Source organism: Sinocyclocheilus grahami, unplaced genomic scaffold (assembly GCF_001515645.1).
Source record: "Sinocyclocheilus grahami isolate Dianchi unplaced genomic scaffold, SAMN03320097.WGS_v1.1 scaffold904.1, whole genome shotgun sequence".
Taxonomy (NCBI): Eukaryota; Metazoa; Chordata; class Actinopteri; order Cypriniformes; family Cyprinidae; genus Sinocyclocheilus; species Sinocyclocheilus grahami.
In genome coordinates, this window is record NW_015506083.1 from 126,309 (window position 1) to 139,329 (window position 13,021).

General features: G+C 36.5%; 1 protein-coding gene across 1 annotated transcript in view; it reads left to right on the forward strand.

Moving 5' to 3' along the window:
* man2a1 (mannosidase, alpha, class 2A, member 1) overlaps positions 1-13,021 on the forward strand; it is a 74,577-nt gene that overhangs the window by 54,325 nt on the left and 7,231 nt on the right. The window contains exons 18-21 of the mRNA XM_016249043.1: positions 231-372; positions 1,485-1,618; positions 4,466-4,663; positions 10,989-11,102. Of these exons, the coding sequence (XP_016104529.1) occupies positions 231-372; positions 1,485-1,618; positions 4,466-4,663; positions 10,989-11,102 (588 nt within the window). The remainder of the gene's footprint in view (positions 1-230; positions 373-1,484; positions 1,619-4,465; positions 4,664-10,988; positions 11,103-13,021) is intronic.

Genomic DNA, 13,021 nt, shown 5'->3' on the forward strand with positions numbered 1-13,021 from the left:
TCCAAACTAATTAACTGACTTCACAAAACAAATGCCTCATGAATAAAAACAGTGGAATATGATGCACACACACACACACATCCACATCGAAGCTCATCAATTAACAGTGTTTTTTCCTTCAGATAAGTGCCTCCACATGCCCACACTCAATGTTCGCGGGGCTCTGAACAGGGGGAATTTTGAGTTTTTCCTCCCTGCAGTGCTAAAAATGCTTTGGGCTGTTTTTACAGGTGCAGCCCAGGAAAACCATGGCTAAGCTCCCCCTGCAGGCAAACTTTTACCCCATGACCAGCATGGTCTACCTGCAGGACTCCAGCGCCAGACTCTCTCTGCTCACCGCACAGTCACTCGGAGCGGCCAGCCTCAAGAGCGGTCAGTTTTAACTCACTTCTGAGTGCTTTTTTTTTTTTTGGATCTGGGATGTTAACATTGATAATGAGAAGAAATGTGCAGCAATGAGCAGCAAATCAGCATATTAGAATGATTTCTGAAGGATCATGTGACACTGAAGCCTGGAGTAATGATGCTGAAAATTCAGCTTTTACCATCGCATTAATAAATTCCATTTTAAAACATTAAAATAGAACAGTTATATTTAAATATTTGAACATTTTACAATATTACTGTTTTACTGTCTTTTTTGATCAAACAAATGTGGCCTTGGTGAGCATCAGGTAATGCTATTACCATACTGTGATGCCCTGTCCGGCCGGAGCGACGAGACAAAAACATTAAAACCCATTATAAACGAGGCTTTTTCAAAAACAAATCTTTTACCTACCCCAAACTTTTAAATGTCTAAATTCATTTAAGCATTACAGCATTGATTTGGCACTGAAAAACAAAACAAAAAAAATGATTGATTTTAGTTTTAAGAGTGTTGTATTTTTATTTCTTTTAGACAAAATTAATTTTTAATATCATCTGAGATGCTCTTTGGATCATTCTCAAATCATGCTGGGTATTTTTATTTATTTTAGACAAAATTAATTTTGAATATCATCTGAGATGCTCTTTGGATCATTCTCAAATCATGCTGGAGAACATGATCAACAGATTTGACAGCTTAAGTGCTGCTGTCATGAAAGTCAAACCAAATCCTGAGACATTCTGAAAAATAAAATGCTCTTTTTAATGAGAATGTCCCTCTCACTTCATTATAAATACCACATGCCAACCTAATGCTGCAACAGTTACAAAACCGTAAGCAGATCATTTGACAGCCTACTATTTAGACACGTCAATGACCATCAGAACTGTTATTCTCGAATTTTTGTTTGAATAGATGTGGCCTTTTTCCACTCAGGCATGTTGTGTGGTTGTTTTATAAAAAAGATTTATTTGTTTGGTGCTCAAACAGCAGGCTCTATGGTCTCATGGTCTGTAGAGCATATGATTTATGCATGTCCATTGGAGGCATCAGTGGGTGTTGTGGTGAAGTATGTGTGACATCCTAATGAAGCTCATTGCTGTGGATTCCACAGGTCAGCTGGAGGTGATTATGGACCGCAGGCTCAATCAGGATGATAATCGAGGTTTAGGTCAGGGAGTGCTGGACAATAAGATCACTGCCAACTCCTTCCGCCTACTGCTGGAGAAGAGGAGCTCTGCGGAGGAGGTAATCAGGATGGAGAAATAATTGAGCTAAAGAAGAAAAAAAATGTACACCCATTAATGACCACTTGCTCTCAATGTCTGGATCTTTAGAATTTTGGAAGTTCCCTGCTGAAACTCAGTTAAGACCTTTATTAGGTGATATTAGATATAATTTACATGTACACTTAAGCATTTGGCAGACACTTTTATCCAAAGCGACTTGCTTTGCATTGAAGGTACACATTTTTTATCCGTTTTTGCTTTCCCATGACCATGGCATTGCTAGTGCTGTGCTCTACTGTTCAAGCTACTGTTCTACTGTTTTTCATACTGTATATCATATTGTTGTGATGTCTAAATGTACATGTAGAATTTAAAATGATTGATTTTAGTTTTTAATGTTTTTCAACTATGTATTTAGACTCAAGGTTTGAAAGTTTGTGGTCGGTAAGATTTTTTAAAACTATTTTTGAAAGAATTAATTTATGCTGATCAAGGCTGCATTTATTTGGTCAAAAAAGATAACTGTAAAACCAGTAAAATTGTGAAGTATAAAAAAATCATTTAAAAAATCATTCATGTGATGGCAAAGCTGAATTTTCAGCAGTCATTACTGCAGTCTTCAGTGTCAAGAAACATTATTATTATTATTATTAACGATAATGAAAACAGTTGTAATGCTTAATATTTTTGTGGAAACTGTAATTGTTACGGTGATGCAGGAAGGAAGGCGAAGACAGGAGGTGCAGTTCAAACTCACTTCATTTAATGAACAAACTTAGAACACGGGCAGAATGGTGAGGGAAAACACAGCATAACATAATGGTGACCGGAACACCAAAGACTGAACAGACTGGGGCTTAAATACATAGATAGACAAACGAGGGTAATTAACGGGACACACCTGAACCAAATGACTAATCAAAACAAGAGGGAGAAACTGGGTCACGGGAAGCACATGGGGAGAGAAAAACAACAAAACAGGAACACAAGTCTAACATTACCTCCCCCTCCAGGAAGGCGCGTCCTCGCGCCTCTTAACTTCCAGATGGGAGGGGGGGTGGGCACTCTGGAGGCCTCTAGGGACAGGCTTGTACAGGACGGGAGGCCTCCAGGGCGGTATCAGTTCAGGGGCTCATGGCGGAGCAGGTAGTTCAGGGGGCCTCGGCACTCGGCCCTCGGCCCGGCCACTACAGCTTACTGGGGCTTAAATACATAGACAAACGAGGGTAATTAACGGGACAAACCTGAACAGGAACACAAGTCTGACAGTAATACATTTTTTTCTTGATTTTTGATGAATTGCAAAGTTCAATATAACAGCATTTCTTTTAAATATATATTTTTTGCAACATTTAAATGTCTTTACTGTAATTTTTTATCAGTTTAATGCATCCTTGCTTAATAAAAGTATTAATTTCTTTAAAAAAAAAATCTTACTGATCCCAAGATTTTTAAAGGGGCTGGTTCACAGTTTTTTTTTTCTAGGCTTGATTGTGTTTGTGTTAATGCTTCGTTTTTTTTAAAACGCATAATTTTTTACATAATTTACCTTTATTCCACACCGCTCTGTCCCTTCTCTGAGAAACACGCTGATTATTTCCTGCTTTTATGAAGCCCCGCCCTCAAAAATAGGCGATGGGCTCTGATTGGTTAGCTAGCCCAGTGTGTTGTGATTGGCTAAACTGCCTCTAGTGTGCGTCTAAACGTCATGCCCCTCACCTCAGCGGCATGTGCTTCAGCTGTATTGTAAACAACGGCATCGTTAATATCGCTTATCAGTTTGAGCCCGATTGAGAAGCAGAGGATATTATTGAAGGATTGTGCAGAACCTGTGCAAGCACGGCTTTTAATGGTAGGCCTATGTTTTTTGTTTGTTGTTGTCTCATACATTTAGATATGCTGTTATTTGTAAATGCTACTGCTTATGTTAGCTTTTAATATACAGTTTTATCCTGATTAAAGCTTTAATACAGTATGGCAACTGCACGCAAGTCCATGATTAACGCTTCTCATAGCTATGTGAAAATAAGTGTATAATTGTAACAGTTCATTGTTGGAGAGACCCCTTTGCTGCCTTTTCCTGAGGTTTATCTAGGTTTGTTACATCACGAACCCGGGAAGTAAGTTGTTGTAGTCTCTACAAGCCGTTTTTGTAGGCATTAAACTGCCAGAATTTTAAAAGACGATATCTCTGTTTGCATTTAACTTTCAGCGTTGTAACTTTGCAGATATTGTTTATGCTCAAACAGCAACATTACACACTAACTAACGTTAAAAAAATGTAATCGTAATCAACCACCCCTTTAACAGTAGTTTATGTATATAGGTAAATAGTATAACCTGTTATGGCTTTAACATGAAAATGGTTATTGGATTCCCTGAAGATGAGCTTAAGGTGGTAGCTGGTATTACATGACTTAAAGTGTGTCCAAGCTTGTCATTTATGGGTATTAGGTGGTCTAGATGGTTAAACAGATGGACTGCCGGCTCATGGACCAATAACAAACCATCTCCCAGTTTCTAATCTGACCACCTTAACCTGTTTTTTCCCCCAGTAGGATTGACAGAATAACCTGTTGGTTACTGTCTACTTATAGGCCAGAAACTTATTCAATGCAAGTACGCAAATGTTGGTCAATGCAGTCCCATTGATTGTACATTCATACTATTAAGTATTTTATGATGATAGTTTAAATAACTTACTTTGCTAGATTTTCTTGAAAATGCTGCTAAACCATAATAGTCATTGTAGAAGACTAATTCAGGAGTGTTCGCATTCACATACTTGTGTAGTTTCAAATATGTTGCAATTATGTTAATGTAATGCTGATCATCTATCACTAATGCTATCATTTTTCTGTCTTAGGCCCAGAATGAGGAGACTGCACCATATAGCTATCCGTCTATATTGAGTCACATGTCGTATATGTACCTGAACCATCCCCTCATCTCAATGGCAGTCGATCAGCGCTCGGACAACCCATCCTTGACTCCCTACAGCCCTCTGAGCACCTCCTTCCCCTGCGACATGCATCTGGTTAACCTGCGTGCTATCCAGTCAAAGGTATGTCTCAGTTGTGTTTGTAGGGTCTGTTCTAGAGGACTTGAAAGAGGAAGCTGAAAGCTGTTTTGGCCGTAATTGGGGAGCACAGGACTGCTGGCTCAGTTCCTAAGAGGGCCATAAAGTATATTGACCTTCAAATTGATATTTTAGGGTCCTATACTATTTCCCAGGGCTGAACTGTAATATTTTAACGCATGACAGGAAAAAGGTAAAAGTGCTCAGAACGGGGCTTATGGGACCATTTGAGGATGAGAGGATGTGATTCAGTCTGGCTTAAATGCTTAAAGGGGTCTTATCATAAGGAATCACAATTTTCTTGGTCTTTTGAGATTAGACTTCATTGTACTGTCAAAACATACTGTCATTTTACCGACTCGAATCGTCCCATGTGACTAGGCCCTATTTATTGAAATAACATAAGCACATGACTGCCCACATTTACATGTCAACAATGCCTATTTGGTATTCATAAATGGATATGGATACTTATTCTTAACTCCAGAACAAATGCTGTCATTCTGCGGTATCCTTCTGAAGAATCCATTGTTATAAACACCAGCTGAAATATTTATTTATTTATTTTTTACAATATCCTTGATCATGGCAGCCTGAATTTAACAGTTTATGTGGTATATTTCAGCTTGGATTGTTGGATTGTTCTATCACATAATACGGGTTCAGCATGGATGCTATTGCTATGCTATCTGCTCAATCAAAATAATGACAAAATTTTGTTTTGAGTTTTGATACATAAAATATAGTATCATTGTAAAGTAGACCCCACAGGAATAAAAAGATATGATATTCCACACTGCAGTGAGTTGCCGCGCTGTCTACAGACAGCTACCTTCTAAGGCAGCATATTAACTGAAAAGTGCACTTTTAGTGTACGGAATCCTAAAAGTATATCTGTAAAAGAACTGTGCTGTAAGGACATAAAAGACCACTTAAGTGTATTTAAAGAGAGAACACTTTAATGACAAGTTTTATATCATTACGTTTTAATAATTTGTTGCACTTTTCAATTTATTTTGATGTGTTGGCTAACATACTAAAGCATATGTAAAGTAATTAATTATAATTTTAACTGCAGTGTTATTCGATATTATATTTAAAATTGATATATTTCAAATGTAAACACCAGCTGAAATATTTAATTTTTATTTATTTATTTATTTTTTACAATATCCTTGATCATGGCAGCCTGAATTTAACAGTTTATGTGGTATATTTCAGCTTGGATTGTTTAATGAATCTATCACATAATACGGGTTCAGCATGGATGCTATTGCTATGCTATCTGCTCAATCAAAATAATGACAAAATTTTGTTTTGAGTTTTGATACATAAAATATAGTATCATTGTAAAGTAGACCCCACAGGAATAAAAAGATATGATATTCCACACTGCAGTGAGTTGCCGCGCTGTCTACAGACAGCTACCTTCTAAGGCAGCATATTAACTGAAAAGTGCACTTTTAGTGTACGGAATCCTAAAAGTATATCTGTAAAAGAACTGTGCTGTAAGGACATAAAAGACCACTTAAGTGTATTTAAAGAGAGAACACTTTAATGACAAGTTTTATATCATTACGTTTTAATAATTTGTTGCACTTTTCAATTTATTTTGATGTGTTGGCTAACATACTAAAGCATATGTAAAGTAATTAATTATAATTTTAACTGCAGTGTTATTCGATATTATATTTAAAATTGATATATTTCAAATGTGCTAAACATCATTGCAAAGGTATATTAACAAATCTATTTAAATGCACGACTTGCAAGTTTCAATAGAATTCTATTATACAGTATATGACATTATTATATGACATTATGTGATAAAAAATACTTTAGTTTACCATGCTTGTCAGTACATATAGCAGTACACTTTAACCATATTTCAAATTTAGTAAAAGTAATTGTGAAATTACATATAAAGATGTATCTAAGTGGGTCAAAAAGCAATCTAAAGTTCAGTTAAATGCATTTCTTAGCAAATGAAATATTACATTTTCATTTAATTGCAATTAACATGCCGTTAAGTGTCCGAAAACAGTACATTCAGTTCACACTGAAGTAGATTCTATTATCCTTAATAAGTGCTCTTTTTAAAAGTATGCTGAAGTGTACCATTTTTTCAAGGGCACACCATAGCAGTGCGCTAATCGCATGAAGTGCACATTTCATTCCAAAAGGATTTGATGTTAACATGTTGCTAAGCTAACAAATAATATGCTTACATTCAGCTTAAATTCTGGGATTGCCTTATCCACAGAGGATACGACAATTGCTATTTTAGAATTTGGCCAACATAATGTTATTAAAAAAGAACAACCTTTTAGAACAACCTTTTATGTTTAGAACGCTTAAAAATGCTGTCTAGGTAGACAGTTGACTAGGGTGTGGAACAGAGCTGTTAAAATGTTGGGCTTTGTTTCTCTCACACTTATTGACTACATTCATTTTGACATTAAGGTGTATCAGAATTAATTCCGAGTCTGAGGAATCTGACCTCTATACTTTCCCAAATTTGTTTTGATTGAGCAATGACATGAGTGTTAGTTACAGACCATCAGAAAGCCAGAAAACTCCCTTTAACTGCTGAACTGGGAGGCTGAATTCACTCCCGATATATGTAATTATTAATTAAAATGATTGACAGGATAGTTGGCTGAAGTGTAGAAGAGCTTTTGGTGCACTGAAATAGAATAAAATCATTTAACAATGCCTGAGCGTTCCTTTGTTGCTTGCCGTGGAAATATCCACCCAAGGACACCCTTTTTGCAAATGGAAAGTGTTTTTCAAGCGTGGAAGACATTGATTACATTTCATTATTTTTTTTTTTGCACGACCAAAAAAACTGACCAATCTCAGTTGTGAGAGCTTTTATGGACTGTGCAGAGTGATTTACTATTTCTGTTGTTAATCTAGTGCTCCAGGTTTACAGTGATGAGAGATTCGGCTGGGCAGAGGTGTGTGTGTGTGTAAATATTTTCCTGTTTCACTGTTCATGAAGGGCCAAGTACAGATTAAAGTGCAAATTTTATTATGAATAATGACAGAAAATAGCTAATGGAATGTTCCGGGTTCGATAGAAGTGCTACCATAGAAAATAATTTCCTCTCACTCTAGTTTGGGGGAAAATGCACTTGCAATGAATAGGACATATATGAGGAATGACAATAGACTGTATAAAACATGGACGTAGTGTCCGTGACGTCACCCGTAGATTTCCGAAGAGTGTTTTTGAAGCTCAAAAGTGGGTGGAGCCGGCCGTCGCCATCTTGGCAGCGCATCACCGCGTGTCACTCCCGGGTAATCGAAAATGGGCAAAGAGGCAGGAGCAGGTTGCTGAAGCCACGCTCACCTAGCGCAACGGTGGTGACAGCAGCGGCAATCCACCTGTCACTCAAGTGGCCACGCCCTTAATTATGCAGAACTTTAAAGTGGAAGTGAAGCAGTCAGTTAAATTAACATTATTTAGTAAAGTGATTTCCACTTTGATTAAAAAATATATAACAAAAGGTTGTTTTGTTATAGCTTTTGGAGCAAGGGTGCCGCCATCTTGCAGTACCACCGCGTGTGACGTCACGGGGTTGGTTCGCTCCGATGGCCAGTGAAGTAATACAAGCATTTCTTTACATTTTGAACACACAAATGTTATTTTAACACACAAATAATTTGGTTTTCACCATAATTTGGATGAATATTCAACATCAAACTGTCCCAAACATTGTTTTCATAATGCGAGGCGCAACGTAAACACTTCATGCAATATCATTCATGTCGCATTTTATTGTTATATCAGACCATTAAGACATATGCATTACATTGACTGGCTCACCAGTTGTATGTATCATATTTTATGTTCACCTGCAAATACAATTAGCTTTCCTGCTGTTAACAGGACGTAGTGTTTAACTAATCGAATGTATAATCTGAACAATCGGACCAGTGCTGCTTCCTCAATAAAGTTTATCATTCTCGCGTGTTTTAAGCCTTGTCAGTTTAAATATGAAAGTGTTTTAAGCCATTCAAGCGTGAGACAGCACGGAATAGATTTCAGTGCGGTACTTACACGCTGTGATAGACCTTTTCTGAAAGAGATTTAAATGCGGTACTCAGGTGATAGATCATTTCTGTTCGCGCCGGCGGCGATGCACACACACACAAAGCCACAGCTCGGCTCGGACAGCACGTGAGTAGGCTACCAAATTGAGCTTTCTGTCGTGCCTTCATCAGCAAATGCACACAAAGCACGTCGGAATGACAGTCTTGAGGAGTATCCACGTAAACGAGTATTGTTTCCGATCCACAGTTTACCGGTGTGGTTTCTTCAACCCCTAATACTGCTCGGTCTCATCGCCGTATCGGCTCAAATGCATAGGCAATTGCACTTATTATGGACTTAACAGTGCTTTCAAGGTAATCTTCCTCCATTTCAAAACAAGCGTGTGTTCAAAATGTAAAGAAATGCTTATATTACTTCACTGGCCATCGGAGAGAACCAACCCCGTGACGTCACACGCGGTGGTACTGCAAGATGGCGGCGCCCTTGCTCCAAAAGCTATAACAAAACAACCTTTTTTCTTTAAAACGGTTACATTAATCATGTTTGTTATATATTTTTTTTTATTAAAATGGAATTTATTTTCCTAAATAATGTAAACTTGACTGACTGCTTCATTTCCACTTTGAGACTTAATATAATTTAAACGGATGACTTATATAAAAAAAATTTCACCCCCCTCACAGTTGTCATGAAGGGCAAAATTAGCTATATAGACCAAAATCATTTTTTGAACCAGGCTGTAAACATGTTTTTTTCTGCTGTAAAGTTGGGCGTTTTAACATGGGGAGTCTATGGGATTGACTCCCTTTTGCAGCCAGCCTCTAGTTGATAAATTACAGTTTAAGTCACTTCCTTGTTGGCTTCACGAGAGAGAGGGGAGGTTGCCACTTGGGAATGTCACTTTGTTGGGAAAACATGAAAAATACAGTGATATAAAAATATAGCCAAAATATAAAAAATATAGCCACCGGATTTAAAGTTGTGCCCTATAATTTTTGTAATGCATTTGTGTCATGCACCCAATTAGTACTAACAATAGCAACAGCAATAATACAAAGTGGCTACAGTTAGTAAAAAACAAACAATACATTCCAGACCAATAGGTGCCAGTATAATGTGCAAAACAACTGGGTGGAGAAGATCCAGTGTAGGGCACATTTAAACGGTTTGATACATTTTTGATATGAAACCGCATGAGCTTTCAAATTCTGTCAATTTTATGTCTAAATAATAGCTGTTGTTTTGACGATCTATAATGTAACTATGATGTAAGATGTAGTAGAACAGCTTGTAAACAATGTCACGTAACATTTCATTCACCTCAGCATTTTGCTTAGGGCCTATTATATGCACTATATTACATATTCATTATATCATTACTTAGCCTGTTTATTTCTATTTAATTTAATATAAATCTTTCATGAAAACAAGCTTCTATTAGATTATTTGAATTTATCACCATTTAAATGTTTATATTTCAACAAAAAGATTTGAGTAAACACATAATTAACATATCATTAAAAAGTTTATATATAAACTACCTTATGTGCAATTTACATTTTCTCTACTCTATTTGATATTTTTTTGATCAAGTATATATATTTTTTCTGTTTTCTGCTAAATTAAAAATTTAATTTTGGTGTGGTGAATTGGTAAAGAATTAATCACTAGTTTTAATCCAGTATTTGAACTGTATGTTTATGAGCATGATAAGTTCGCAAATGCTGTAACTGTGATGCGATATGTGCAAAGGATACCAGAAACTCAGCCAAATTACATCATTAATGCATAATTCTCTATACAACTTTAGAGAAGTCCAGGTTTGCACAACTACAGCTCATTTCTGTCCAGAAGATCTAATGAGTGCGCTTCATTCGAAATAAGTGAAAATTAATTTCTTCTTTTTACCAAAAGAATGCCTTGCCCCATCAATCCATTGTAAGTGCATTATTGTAAATGCAAACTTTGTTTGATTTGACAAACCTATGGATACGTCAAAATTATTTTCAGTGCAAAATCAGCAGCCTGTCACATGCTATCAATAAAGCTCAAGTTATTTAGAAGCAGCAGGATTGCTTCAAGTTCCTTTGTTTTCTGAAGTCTTGAGGAGAAGCTCTTTCCATAGTGTTGGGATGGGAGAGACTCTGACTGTGGTGTTGAGCTGCAGCTGATGAGTGAAAGTGGGTGCGTGTGGAGAAGAAACAGTGTTGTGTTTATGCGGCCTGAGGCTCTGTCTTGCTTCTCTCGCAGGAGGAAGGGGGAGGTCCATCCGAGCAAGCTGCTTTGATACTGCACAGAAAAGGCTTTGACTGTGGCTTCTCCAATCGGAACACTGGCCTACTGTGTACCACCACACGTGGCAAGGTAAAGCAGATCACACGGCTTCCCACACACACACACACTTCACTAATTTAGAGAGGGTCTTATCACTGCTACTAAGTTTTGGAAGACCTTGAGGCTTATATATATATATATATATATATATATATATATAAAAAGATTGTACATTTGCTCCCAAAAGGATAGTTCATGCAAAAATAAACATCTCTTTTTAACAAAAAACTCATATTCCATAGAACACAATAGGGAGAACTTTCTGGTCAATTTTTCTATCCAATTACAATGATAAGGCACTGGAGCGTTCAAGCTTCAAAAAGGACACAAAAGTACCATAAAAGTGATATAAAAGCATTAGTCTTCTGAAGTCATGCCGTAGTTTTGGTTAAGAAACCCAATATTTTCCCCTTCCAGTGAACTGTTAAAAGGATAGTTCACCTAAAAATGAGAATTTGCTGTTAATTTACTCATCTTCAGGCCATCCAAGATGTAGGTGACTTTTTCTTCTTTAAAGAAGATTTTTAGGTGAAACCGTGGTCCTTGGTGATTTATAAAATGGTAATAAAATAAAACGGTGATTCATTAAAATGAATAAAGTCAATGGCTACCGTCACTTTGAAAGGCAAATAAAGCAAATCAGGCAACATAAAATGAATACCTGTGGCTCTGATGGTATATTGAGGTCTTATGAAGCGAAATGATCTGTGGGTGCAAGAAGCTTAACCTTACCTGTAATCTTCAGGCAAACAGGGAAGTAACCTAATAAGAACCACTGCTATTGAAATATTAAGTCACTGTTTTGAACTTGAGGACTTATCATTTAGACCAGTTTTGTGTGTTTGTGTTAACTGATTTATTGAAAAACTTAACTTAAAAGACAAATTAGATATCGCTACTTTATTAATAAATTCTCATGAGCTCACCAAGGAGCTAGGGTGGATGTAAAAACATTATTTCAATAATTAACAAGTTATCATATGTGTTCAGAAACACCAATGGGCTACTGTTTGGTGCTTTTGTGTGTTTTTCTTATATCTGTTATTTTTAAATGGGTTTTAAATCAGTTTATACTGGTTATTTTACCAAGCCTTGGAACACAGTTCATCCAATCAGATTTCAGAATCAGAACTATCGGTTTTATAATCTAATGATTTAAAGGTGAGGGGAAAATTCAAAGTTGGAAAATTCAAAGTGACGGAATCGATGTCTTGAGCCAAGAATTCAGAGACTGAGAATTTCAGAAAAAAAGATTTGTTTCTAGCCCTTAAAATTCGAAAATTTGGGCGGTTGGTGGCACTAGAGGAATTGAGTTAGAGACTCCAAATTTGCTGTGGTTAATGTTCAGACTGTCCTGTGTGCCATATTTCATTACTTTCCCACAAGTGGTTCTATGAGGTGCCATAGACTCGAGAGCGAATATTAAGAAAATTAACAATAATGAGGTGCATTCAAGTTCAAATGACATAAGCACATAACAAAATGACTAAAACTTGAACTAAAATAAAATAAAAGCAAATTCAAAATTATTAATAAATACTACAATGGTATATTTAAAATAAAAAACATTTCAGGAAAAAATTTGTGATTTGCTAATTAATTAATGCAATGTATTGTACTATGGTGGTTAAGCAGCGACTTACACTGTTGTATAGGGATGTTCATTTCGGTTATTTTTCCTAACCGACAACCGGAGCTTGTTAACCTATTATTAACTGTTAACTGACAAGATTATTTTAAATTAGAATTGAATTCAATTAGAAAGGATAAGTGTCTGTGACCCATTAAAAATACTAACATTTGTTTCCCGGGGATTAATTTTACATGCGCAAAAAAGCAGCAAACAACAGAACATGAGGATTCACATGGTCATATCACATCACGCACCTGCAGCGCTTCTGCGAGTGGAGAAAAACATAATAAAGCTAGGCTATATACACATATATATA